The 12,879-nt window shown below is 39.7% G+C and overlaps 1 protein-coding gene across 7 annotated transcripts in view; it reads right to left on the bottom strand.

The window, feature by feature from the left end:
* The window catches only part of TTC7A (tetratricopeptide repeat domain 7A), a 168,130-nt gene that overhangs the window by 83,214 nt on the left and 72,037 nt on the right, over positions 1 to 12,879 (bottom strand). For all 7 annotated transcript variants that reach the window (XR_002437364.1, XR_002437363.1, XM_021392818.1 and 4 more), the window contains 2 exons: positions 12,444 to 12,516; positions 6,042 to 6,202 (listed from right to left, as the gene is read on the bottom strand). Coding sequence is in view for 5 of the 7 variants with exons in the window: in XM_021392818.1 (XP_021248493.1) it covers positions 6,042 to 6,202; positions 12,444 to 12,516 (234 nt within the window). In the remaining 2 variants the exon portion in view is untranslated. The remainder of the gene's footprint in view (positions 1 to 6,041; positions 6,203 to 12,443; positions 12,517 to 12,879) is intronic.

Raw genomic sequence — 12,879 nt, 5'->3', positions numbered from 1 at the left:
ATCCCAGCTCCTTCAGCCGCTCCTCATAAACCCTGTGCTCCAGACCCCTCACCAGCTTCATCGCCCTCCTCTGAACACACTCCAGGGCCTCAATGTCTTTTTTGCAGTGAGGGGCCCAGAACTGGATGCAGTACTCGAGGTGGGGCCTCACTAGGGCTGAGTACAGAGGGAGAATGACTTCCCTACTCCTACTGGCAACACTATTTCTGATACAAGCCAGGATGCCATTGGCCTTCTTAGCCACCTGGGCACACTGCTGGCTCATGCTCAGCCGAGCATCGACTAATACCCCCAGGTCCGTTTCCTCCACACAGCTTTCCAGCCACTCTGCCCCAAGCCTGTAGAGTTGCCTGGGGTTGTTGCGGCCGAAGTGCAGGACCCGGCACTTGCTCTTGTTGAACCTCATCCCGCTGGCTTCAGCCCAGAGATCCAGCCTGTCCAGATCTCTCTGTAGGGCCTCTCTACCCCCAGGCAGATCGACACTTCCTGCCAGCTTGGTGTCGTCTGCAAACTTACTGAGGGTGCTCTCAATGCCCTCATCCAGGTCATCAATAAAGATATTGAAGAGGACAGGCCCCAGCACCGACCCCTGGGGAACACCACTCGTGACCGGTCGCCAGCTGGATTTAACTCCATTCACCACCACTCTCTGGGCCCGGCCCTCCAGCCAGCTCCTTACCCAGCAAAGGGTGTATTTGTCCAAGCCACAGTGGTTAGAAGGCTATCATGATCATCTGCTGAATTTTTGTCTTAGATAAGATTGTCATCCTTAGAAAAGGGTGCATGTATTTTTTTAAAACCCACCAGAAGGGGAATCTGACCTCGGATAACACAAGAGTGCTTTCTGTTTCCTCCTCAACCAGGAAAAGAAAATTATCCAGGGCAAAAAGCAAACCCAAACAAGCTAAAAGTGTGGAAATAAATCCAAAACAGAAAAAAGTAGATTCGTATTTCTAAAATTCTTTTAGCTTTAAGTGTCATTAATAAGAGCCAGGAGACTAGCTTAAAGACTTTCCTTTATATGTCTAGCATACAAATGCTCAGTATCATTACCACTTCCCCAGAGTACAGTCATGATTATTGCAATATATCACTTGTTTTTTTTAATGTTAATTAAAACAATAACAGATCCTAACAAGCCAACAAAAGCAAATGTTAGTGGTTAGTACAGAAAAACTCAACTCAAAACAACCCTTCTGATATATCTCTTTTGTTTAAGTGAATCACAGATGCCTAAAATGTTTTGTATTCTCATAGCACAGATCGGTCACATCATACCAAGAACAGATTCCTTTTTGTTTTTTTTGTATTCCTCTGTACTGTCATCTAAGGCATCAATACAGAGATAAAAACATTTGTGGGTCACTCTCATGAACCACAGTGCGAACACACCACTACAAGAAGTCAACTTACAAAGCTCCGCAATCAGGAGTTTTGAATATTCTAGGACTTGTGTAACATGATTAGATGCTACAGAAAAATATGAATTTATTGCTGCTTTAGATCCTCAGGCCTTGTGCCCTTGAGGAGTTCAGAATACAATACAATATTCTGAGAATTTTAACAAGCTGTTTTTAATCACCATGACTGCTCACAAGATGTACCAGGCTTCATTGCCTCTTGCATAATGATGAGCTGGAGTCATATAAACATGATGATCTGATTCTCCAAAGTCATACTTTGAAAGCTAAGTGAGGCCACCACCACTTTCAGGAGAAAAGTGGTAAAACTCTTCTACAGCACAGATAGTAGAGAATGGGCTACAACTATGCGGACATAAAAATTGTAAATAAAAAATAAAAATAAAAATACAGACTAGGTATAACACAAAGGTTTGCAAACCAGCAACTTAGGGACAACTGACTCCTTATTCTCTACGAAGATTAAAGGCAAAAAGACAGTTCTAACTTACGGTTTGTCAACAATATGTAGTATTCCACCAGTGCCCCTAAATATGTTGCCCAAAGCAAGCATGAATTGTTTATTTTCCAAGTAAAATACAAAGCCTTAGAAGTAACAGAAAAACTGGAGATGACACATTAATAATGCATTTTGAGGTCTTGATTATATGTTGTTGGCTTTGTTTGTTTTGGAGTGAGCAAAAGCACCTGGTCAGTGACATCACTTACCTACCACATAATTGCTCTCTCAACAGTAAGTCTGCAACAGACTATGACAAATAAATCTCGCCAGAAGATTACTTTACACATCCTTAATGAAATCGATGCAGTAGTGATGAAACCAAGGATGTTTGCTGTCAGTAGACCACTTACAATCTAGAAGACTGTATTTTGAAGGCTGACCATAAGAAAGAACCCCGCCCCTTCCAAAACAACAAAAAAAATGCTTTCTGCTAAAACACCATCACTAGCAATTCTCCATGCAAAATTTACTTCCTTTTTATTGGTAGTATCCAGGATACATATTTAATATCTCTTGCCTTCTGAGTGTTTTGCACTACACTTACAGTAATTGTTTCTGTAGTATCAAGTACCTTGACAGAACAAAAGCATCTGCAATTGACAGCTGTACTGCTCTCAAACTGCAACCCACTTGCCTCTTTTTGTGTAGTTCTGTGTTATTTCCCTTTACAATGAGTTTTGAGACTGTAAGCACAATAGTGATTTATAGCTTAGGAAGAAAAGGTATATTAGAGGCTATTCATTTAAAAGCATTACAACTCAGGCATCAGATGCTATGAAGATGGGATCATTTAACCAAACATGCAGTGTCACGCTGGGCAGTGACTAGAAATTGCTGGAAGTTATGCCTTAAGATTGTAGCATAGGGTGCCAAGTAGGAGGGAAAAAACATGCCAACAAAGGACAGAAAAGGTTTTGATAAGCAGCCCAGGAACAATTACGGAGCAATAAAGTATCTGTAAAACTGATAGCCTATCTCCAACTTTCTAACAATTGTTTTCTTTTCCAGTGCTGGGAGCTAACCAAATAGAGTTAAAGGATGACCAAAGAACAAAACAGTCTCTGGAAGAGTGGGAGAGTCAGAATGACAAAACCAATTTTACATGAGTAAAACAGGAAGGACAAAATATTGCTATCTGAAGATAAAAAAAACAAAAAAAAACAAAAAAACATGTCATCCAGTCTTTGTGGTAGCTTCTGCAGGCTATCAGACCTATGAGACTTCTGCGCGGAACATTTTGTGAGATGTGAATACAGGCTTTAAAAATGGAAATTCTTTCTAAATAAACAGTGCTTTATTTTAAGTAGATCATCTGAGGGATGTGAGGGATGCTCACTAACATTATTTCTTTCGGGTAAAAGATCAATCCTTATGACAAACCTGGGGAAGTAACCTCAGCTAATCCCATGTGAAACACTGACTTTTGAGTTGGAAAATAATCAAAGGAATTTGTCTTAAGAAAGGCTTCTAATCAGCATCAGTGACTTATATGGAAAACACCTGAAGCTAGCAGGATTCTTTCCTCCTAAATATGCACATGGTAGTATTGTACTCACTGACTTATTTTGAAAGCATACCAACATCAGCAGGATATAAAAACGTAAGGCTTTTTCCTGGACTGCTTCTGTAAGTCAGCCATTTTTCAGGAGATATCTCCCACATAAAGATTGCTATTATCTCTGTCTTTTTCAGCAATGGCAAATATGACATGCCTAGCAGTGTATGTATTTTGGTTCACTCCCCCTCGCAATGTTTCCAACCTAGGTAGCTCTCATTCTTCCTCTATCTAGTCTTTTTCTGTCTTGCTTGAAGATACATGGAGGTGCTCAAATTCAGTCATTTGCTGACTGTAATGTAATGCACTTGTTACGACATGCAGTTTTTCAAGCAGTAGTGCTCTTCCTAACTACATCTTTCTTGTAGAGCTTTTGGATATTCAGCTGTTCTTGAACATTCTTCTCCATCAGCTAGATCCAAAACATTCAATTCATCCCTCACTGTTTTCAGAGTCTAACTTTTGTATGTCTGCTCACTATGCACCATACAGAGCACTGAACTGTCAAGTAAATGTGTAAATTTAAACACTTCAACAAGGGGCACTTCTAGACACATCTGGGTCAGTCTTACGGGGCTCATGCCAAAGGATGTCGCATGTTAGCTTAGCAATGCAGTGTAGAGAACCGCTCTAACCAACTATGTGATTCTGAATTAGTATTTCTGTAAAATACATAATGAAACAATTTAATGTGAAAAAAAGCAGGAGCAAACTCATCTTAACTACATACAGCAAGAGACCAAGTAAAAGTAGATGTTTGCAGTTTGGGCTAGCTGAGAACTTAATTTTTATGTATTATTCTCTCTTTTGTTTAGGATATACATTCAGGTAATACTTCCAATATTTTGCCATGCATAGTGCTCTAAGGTTCCCTTCAAGCAGCTTTCTTCTTCTTTTATTGGTATATTGGTACATACAATCAAACTACACTTCCAAAAAGAGTTGTCATTTGTAAAGGAACCCTTGGGCACCAGATTACACAGTTGCCTGGTTCATATCAATGAGAACTGGGAAGAATATTCAACCACTTTTAAATATAGCTTTAAAATGATGCAGTAGAACTTGCCTATACAGTTTACATGAGGTAATCTGTAGTTATTCCATGCAGTAGTTCAATTTACCACAATTTTCCTTCAAGGCAGTAACAACTAGAGCTACATAATAGCATCAGGTCTCTCTCCCTACAAAGAAGTTTCACAAAGCAGTAGAGCTCTCCTATCATAAGCTGTACTTAGATCCTTTTTCAAAGTCTGAAACAGTTGCAATATTTGGTTGAAACTGTATATGCATTCTATTATTCTTTTTGCTTCCCTCTCCATTAGATTCCTGCTCTTTTTCAATTTTTATCTTTATAAATGCTTTTTCCTTTCATTTTTCTTTCTTGCAACTCTAACATTCTTTCTCCATTCTCTCACTCATCATTTAGTGAGTTTAGAGAAAGACCCATGGAGACAGGCCAGAGCACAAAGCCAGCCCTGCTCCTGCACCCCAGCATACCTGTAAATGAGCCCCATTGCCAGCTGTGTTATGTAGAACACCTCATGCAATATGCAAAAAGGGGTTATTTAAAGAGCACACATTCTAGCACGTTTGCATCTAGGAGTAAGTATGAACCTGTGGTTTTCACTGCCACACTTCTCACAGAAACCAACTATTCAGCTATTCCTTGCAAGTTTTTTCCATGAAGATTGGCACCGAGAAGCAGAGGAGATGTTATTTCCTGCTTTAGAGAAATCAGATTGCCAGACATCACAAAGCAACCTACCCAGCAGCCCATCAAGCTGATTTTGCACACCATGTTTTCTTTGTTCTGACCCCCTCCTGAAAAATAAATTATGAGTGCTGGAGAAAGGATCCCAGACTTGATGCACCAGTTGCCTCATCTTACACAGCAAATACTCTGCTCATCATATAACCGGTTTCCTCTTCCTCACCCATCACTGGCTTAGCTGTCTTTGAGTGTCTGTAGTGGAAACAGTAGAAAATTCTTGCTCCAGGAAATCTGTGCTGGTTGAAACCTGGTCTCAGGCAGCCAAACCATCTTTTCAACTACACATTATTACAGTTTATGACATTCAACTGCTCTTTTCCCCCAGTTGCACTATTGCAGCAAATAGTGTCATACATGAAAATCAAACCAATGGTCAATACATGAATAGTATTTTCTCTTTAACCAGGAAGTTCAGCAAATTACAAAACAATTTTTGATACAGACTAACATCATCATAGGTGTCTACCACTCATTCCTCCACGTGTGAAAAGTTACATGCAAAAATGTACAGGAATATATGTGGGAGAAAACACCATGAGCACAATACAGAAAGACAGTGGAAAAGCAAGCAAACACAAGCATTAGGTATAAAGACTATGAACGCATAATAATAAAAAAAAATACACTGAGCCTCACATATTTTAGCTTTACAGTACACCTACATGCAGAGTAACATACCAGCAGCACACCTAATTTAACAGGCTTCTGATGTATAACCAAGAAGAATAGAGCTAGTATGAAGATCATTCTTGACTGGATGTATCATGTAAGAGAATGTGTAATAACTCTTACCTAAAGCTTTCTGGGTATTCAACAACAGCCATGTTGATAACTTCCAGTGCATGTTGATAGTGCTTCTGAGCTGAAAAGAGGAGGGCCAGTAGATGTAGCGAGTTCATGTCATCTTTGCACAGTTGTAGTGCTTCTTGAAGATGTTCTATAGCATCAGAAATCTGTGAGGAAATGGGGTAGACATAAAAAGAAAACATATTTCTCCTTCAGTCCTACACGGTATTTCATTCCCAAAGATAAGACCAAGTATAGTCATTAGAAATTCTGAAGAAATTTTATTCAGGCATCTTCTGAGGAAGAGTTCTACTATCTGAACAGTTTGCCAAAATTAACAGGCTGCATTGCTTGAGAAAACCCACACATTCTAGTAAAAAGTCTGCAGCATTACTAAATTACTGCTTACAAACAGGAGCAGCAGTCCAGATCCAATCAATCCATGGCATTTCTACACTGTAAAAACACACTGTACAGGCCCAACTCTCAACTCAGTTTTCTAGGATGGGCAGCTGCCTCTTCAGCAGTGTGACAGCATTACAGATCTTAGTTGCATTTTGTCTCTTCATGATTTGGATCAGGCACATAAAAATTAAGTATGAGTGCTTAGAGGTAAAAGAGGCAAGATTCAAAATGTGATCAGAAAAATAAATATCTCTGCTAGCAGCTAGGTGAAGAGTAGTCTAGACCCATCAGTGGCATGTCATTTAGAATCAAGTCCCACTTGGCAGAAAACTTCTATAACAAATGCAGTTATATCACATGATCTTAGTGATCCAGTAAGTTAACTTAAGCTATATATTCAAAAAGGAATTTTTTACTAGATTTTCTTTCCTTTGGTTACCAGTAATTTTTACATAGAGAATTTTCTTTAAGTCCCTCTAGTTTTGAAGTTACTCTTATTTGCTTCATTCCAGAGCTGTGTTTGCCCTTAAAGCTTGGAGCAAGCAGAACAGAAAAATTTATAGATTTCTTTTCCTCCTTTCTTCCCCTTTCTCTCCTCAAGGAATGGATAATGCGGTTCCTTCTTTCCTACTACAAGAACTTCCCATCTTGCAAAGCGTTGCAGAGTTCTTCTGGCCTGGCATACCATCAGTGAGGAATTGCCACCACCTCCACATATCACTCAGGAAAAGAGGTTGCACATAACAATGGAGAGCAGCCATTACACTGCCTGCAGTTACAACTTTGTGGAACATCTAGATCCCAGACATATTTCTGGGAGACCAGTCCATATCGTGTTCGTGCTAATGTCCAAATGACTTTTCACTCTTACTGTGCTTAAGCAAGCTAAAGTACTTAACTACAGCATTACTGGTGACTTCATGCAAGCCTGGAGGTAAGGGATTGACTGATCCACAGATGTAACCCCAAACTGGTATCTGGCCCACTGCTGAGTGTCTTGGCCTATGTTCAGGTTTGGATATACAACTGAGTTCTCAGCGTTAATGAACTACTGTTTGTCATGCGTTTTTATAGCCTACTGCAAAGCTAAAGTAAACATATTGACTGAAATCATTAATGTTCCTTCAGCAGCTTCCTAGGACACTTTCTCATTACTATGTAAAAACACTATCAATGACAAGAGAACTTGGATGCAGGACAACAGACGTGAGACTGTCGTGGGTCCAGGTCTGCCAGTCTGTGAAAGTCTCCAGGAGGTACACCAGGGATGTATAAATTTGGCTTACTAAAATTAGGCTGCTATCAAGACTTTTGTTACACTCAGGTCTAAAAACATTTCTCATTTTTTCATTTCTCTACCTCAGACCTGCAAAAGTGGTCATTAAGAAATTTTAAGTTTGAGGACACACAGGTTCATTAGACAAAAAAAGAAAAAGAAGAGAAGAAACCAGAAAGGGCCTTGAGCTACCTGTTCCAACAAACCCCGCTTTGCGCAGGGACAGGACTGGGTGGTCTCCAAAGGTCCCTTCCAAATGCAGCTAATTCTGATTCTATTCAGTGATTCAAAGACTTTGGAAGATGATCCTAATTTGCCATTATGGACCAGATGAAGACTACTACCTGCAACTAGTATCTTTGATGAGGGACCATAGAAATCATAATGATACTCAACCTTACTAGCATGTGAATGTGCAAAAAAGTTACACAAAGCAGCACAAAAGTCAACTCCTACAAGTCTGTCAGTTAAACAGGCAGTCACATGCAGTTGAAATGGATGTAATCTAAAATAATTTTCCCTGTTCTGTATAAGAGTTTGCAATGATAACATCTAACTTCAGTGTTGGAAGACAATTCTTCAATTTTGTACCATCAGAGTTGCAGGGAATGGCAGGTTTTGGACATTAGTTATGCTCCCTGGCACCTAATTGTTTTAACTTGAGTCCTCACAAAATCCTTAGTGCTGTAACACCATTAGTAGACTACAGTTCTCCTGCTGCGGTGGACAACACATAAAAGAAAAAATACCCTTTAATCATTTCAGGAGATTCTTTTCAACTACAGAAAGTATTACACAGAATAGCAACTTTCAACAGAACAGATACAACAAAATTCAAACTGAATTTCTAGAACAATAAGAACAAGATACTTGGCAGCAGCAAACACAAACTTCTTTTCAAAAGTAGAGATCATTGATCTATTGAAGAAGCCAAAGCTTATTTATTTAAGTAACTACGTAATATGAGAAAGATTGAAGCTGGCAGCACAGATGGTACTCTGAAACTCAGAGGTAGGCTGCCAGTTTAAATTCCCCACAAGTGCTACGCCTTAAAGTAATCCTATTTCAGCTGGACCACAAGTCCAAGTGGGGCCAGCAATTAGACTATGCTACCCTTCTCTAATTCATCTTTCTGCTAATAAATATACCACATCTATTCTGCATGGAACACATGTACGTTCAGATCACATCAATCAGGAAGCAAAAATACTGCAGTAAGCCAGAAATAGCATCCTGCAGCACTACCAAAATAATGTGGATTGTTCAGATTGCCCCTTATAATAGGATTTATTTTGATAATGCTACATGCTTCCTTAAAAACGTTGGGATGTTATAACTCTAGGTATGAAAAGGAAAACAGTATGAGTGTTTTTCTACCATTTCACAATGGTAGAATGCACTTACATATTTAGAATGCTAAATCAAATAGGAGCTCATAAGTATTTGATCCAAATGAGTTTTCAGGCCTTACATTTTCATACCAGTTGTGAGTTACAGTTAATTAAACACTAAAACTATCTCCTCCATCTGTCTTTATAGCACAAGGATTATAGAAAAGATAAAGCTTCACTGACTGTCAAGAATGTCTGCTCAAAACAGACTTGCTGCAGACCATCAGAAAGCAAGCATGAACAAATCTGTGAGCTGTGTCATTACTTAATTCTCACTGAAAGCTGTTTTTGATCACTGGAAAAATCAAGACCTCAACAGAAAAGCTGCATGTTGCTCTTCAGCAGAGGAGGTCCTAGTAGAGCTGGGAGAAACAGAGAGCAGAGCTATCCCTGTTAGCAGTCACTGAATGGAAACAGAGTTCCTCCCCTGGGGCAAAGAAAAGCCAACACTCTCGCCTCCCTAAAACCAGAATAAAAACTGCAGAGAAGACAGCTGAAATGTTTTCTCTGGTACTCATAACTCCTATTTCTTATTTTTATGTACTAGAAGGAAGGCAGTAAGTGTTTTCTGGATATTGCCACTTGAAACTTCAGGTCTGGTGGCAGCCCACAGATGAAACTGATAAGGGAGACCTCTAATTCTCAGCTGCTGGCCCCGGCTGTCTTTGCCTTCCTATTTTCATGCAAAGAAAGGTCAAATCAAATATTAAAATGGTATGAAAACCCATGTGTTGTTTTTATGTATCCAGTACTGATTTACATGGCATTTGAGGTCAAAAACAACATCATCCCCAAAAGGAGAATGGAATCAGCACTTGAAGTTAACAAGAGCTCTGACTCTCTAGAATCATTTCCATGGAAACTGGCCTGCTAAAAAACAAGGCAAGGCATTAAAACCAGCAAGCTTTAAAATCTTCAGGCTACCTTGTTTGTGCTGATCCAAATGCTGTTACCACAGAAACAGGAGAAGCAGCTGAACCAGCAGCCCACAGCTGGGAGCCTGGCTTGCCTATGGGCCTGGCCAACCGTCATCCAGACCTGTACTTGGACATACCCACCTCAGCACCTGCTAACCTCAGCGTGATGGCGCTGCCACTTTAAGAGAAAATCAAAGTGAGATCCTCCTCACAGAAGAGGATATTTTACTCTATTTTGCTGAAAAATCCACTTTAAAATGCCTTGGGACTGACCCAGACTCTCTGAGAACTGTTGGAGTCCTTACAGTTACTCTGGTGTACTTTAAGGCAGAGTCATACACACAAACATGAACATCAAGCGTTAACACCACCTTTCATTTTGGTTAATGGTCATCTTCCACAGCCAACTCCATGAAAACTTTTTATAACCATTCTCCTTCTTGCCAATTCCTCATCATGTTTTGGAGGGAGGCTTAAGCTTTTCCATTTCTCCTTTCACGTGCCCAGTGCTGACAGAAACGACTGCTATTGGAAATATTTCAGTCTTCCAAAGAAGATGAATTGCTCAAACTTTACTCGGCACTCTACCAGTCATCTGCCTCTCTTGCTTTGTTCCATGAAAATGCTCTCTTATCTATGCAAGTCGATATCTAGATTTTTCATTTGGGTAAGGTACCTCATTTACCGACCTTGGTGACAGAAACAAAAAGGCCAACTGCTGAGAATAACATTCAGGTATTATCTCGTGTATGGTACTGCAGCATATGTTGATGGAAACCCTAACTGTGACATTTAATAGTTAATGGAATCTATCAAAAAAAGTATCATTTATCTTTCCATTAATCAGAAAGAGACTATATTAGATACCTTAAATAATTAAGCATATTAAAAATGCATTATCAAATGTTTATCATTAAGTAAACTGGAAAAAGAAGAGTAGGATATTTTACAGCAGTCTAAAAATAAAGATATCTCAGGTATCTCCTCTCTCTCTCCAAGCACACGTTAAAGATTTATATCTCACTAGATGGAGAAGAGCAGGAGCAGCATAGCAGGGCTCAGGCAGACACTACATAACACACTTAGATCATACATATAGGGTAGCAGGGGCAACTGGCAAAATGTCAAGGATGAGAATATACAGGTGAGGAAGACAAAAGATAAAGTGAACTTGAGGACAAGAGATTGAAGGGAAGAACAGGAGGGGTAAGGGATAATGAAACAATGAACATGAAACAGCAGTAAAAAGACAGGCTATAACTGGAGAAAAAGAAAAGATAATGAGTTAAATTGCAGTAGTCCGATAAAGACAAGAAGGAACAAATGACCACAAAAATCTCTTTTACTTTGAATATTTGAATTTTTATTCTCAATAGCAGTTGAAAAGCTGTAATGCTTTTACTCTGGGCAAGAAGCAAAAGGGGTAGCAAATCAGACAACCTCCCTATGAGGCAGAAGCTGTGGTTGAAAGAGGGGTAGGTGGATATTTTTAAATCAAAGACCCTGAGCAAACTGCATCATAAAGCAGGCAGTAGGCTGATGACAAAGTTAAATAAGCCATTTTAATTATCCTTTCTTATTGCAACCTTCCTCGCAATGCACCGCTCTCATTATTAAAGGGTTACAAAAGTGACATTATCAAGAGCATGCTCTCCTGGAACAATTAGTTTAACCTAATGAACACACAGCTCCCCTAATTATCTCAGGAAAGTAAAAAGGATCCAACTGTTTGACTCTGGACTAAGAAGATAAAACTGCAGCAAGCAGAAAGCCTGCCAAAGAAGGAAAAGGCCATGAAATCTGAAATCTAGCTAGAAGAGCATTTAATAAATAGAGATGAGTCTAATAAAGTCTTTGGCTTTTAAAAAAGAAGGGACAGAGAAATAAGACAGTGCAGTGTATTTACTGATCGGTTTGATTTTCATGAACTAACACCTGCAGCAGCGTTCAAATGCCAACTAATCCCACTCACTGCAGAGCTCCAGCACCCGTCAAAGTCTAATGCTAAATGTGCCCAAGTATGGAATAAACCAGTTCCCAATGCTGAGAACGTGAGATCTGGTATGATACAGAACCAGGCAGTAACAAGAGCAGCCTGTGGCAGGACACAGCATGATATCCAGGGAACAAGAATAAATACCTCTCATTCACCCTACCCAGACAAAGCTGCTCAGAGTGGGAACAGCACCGCTCAGGAGCTAGGGCTAAAAGTATACCCCAGGGAAGTATATACCCCAGGGCCACAAGCACTGTGGAACTACTGCTTTAAAAAAAATAAAAATCTTACACAAAATCTGATTGTTACTGATTACAACGAAGGTAGGAACGAACCCTGTTTAGCACAGCTTGATCTTGTACAATTTGACTGTCCTTCTCCCACCTTCTTAATGCCTCAGTGGTTGCTAATTATTGCACATACCTGTCTGACAAGAGCCAACTGCAGTGACAGGTAGAGGATGATTTGGTGATCTTCCCGGTCCAGCTCCCGCGCTCTTTAATAACACAACACAAAAAGAAAAGTGACTGTTAGCTTATACTTTCCAGAACTCCTTTACCATGACTCACATGCAAACAGAACAAAGCCCAGTCCTGTCCAATAGAAAACTAGACCAGTGATGGGGTAGCATACTGAAACTTGACAAAAAGTACACTGATGCTCACCTGGATAAGCTGAACTCACAGGAACACACGTGAAAAACACAACTGTCAAGATTTATCTAACTTACATGCTCATTCATTAAACATCATTAACTGTTTTGGAACTTACATATCTGATTGAGAAAGTAGCTTTTAATTCATGACACAAGTTCTTTAAGGCATTATTATAGGTAATTTAGGCAAAGGGAGATAGCTGT

This window comes from Numida meleagris, chromosome 3 (assembly GCF_002078875.1).
Source record: "Numida meleagris isolate 19003 breed g44 Domestic line chromosome 3, NumMel1.0, whole genome shotgun sequence".
Classification (NCBI taxonomy): domain Eukaryota; kingdom Metazoa; phylum Chordata; class Aves; order Galliformes; family Numididae; genus Numida; species Numida meleagris.
This window is presented reverse-complemented; position numbering and strand designations above follow the sequence as displayed.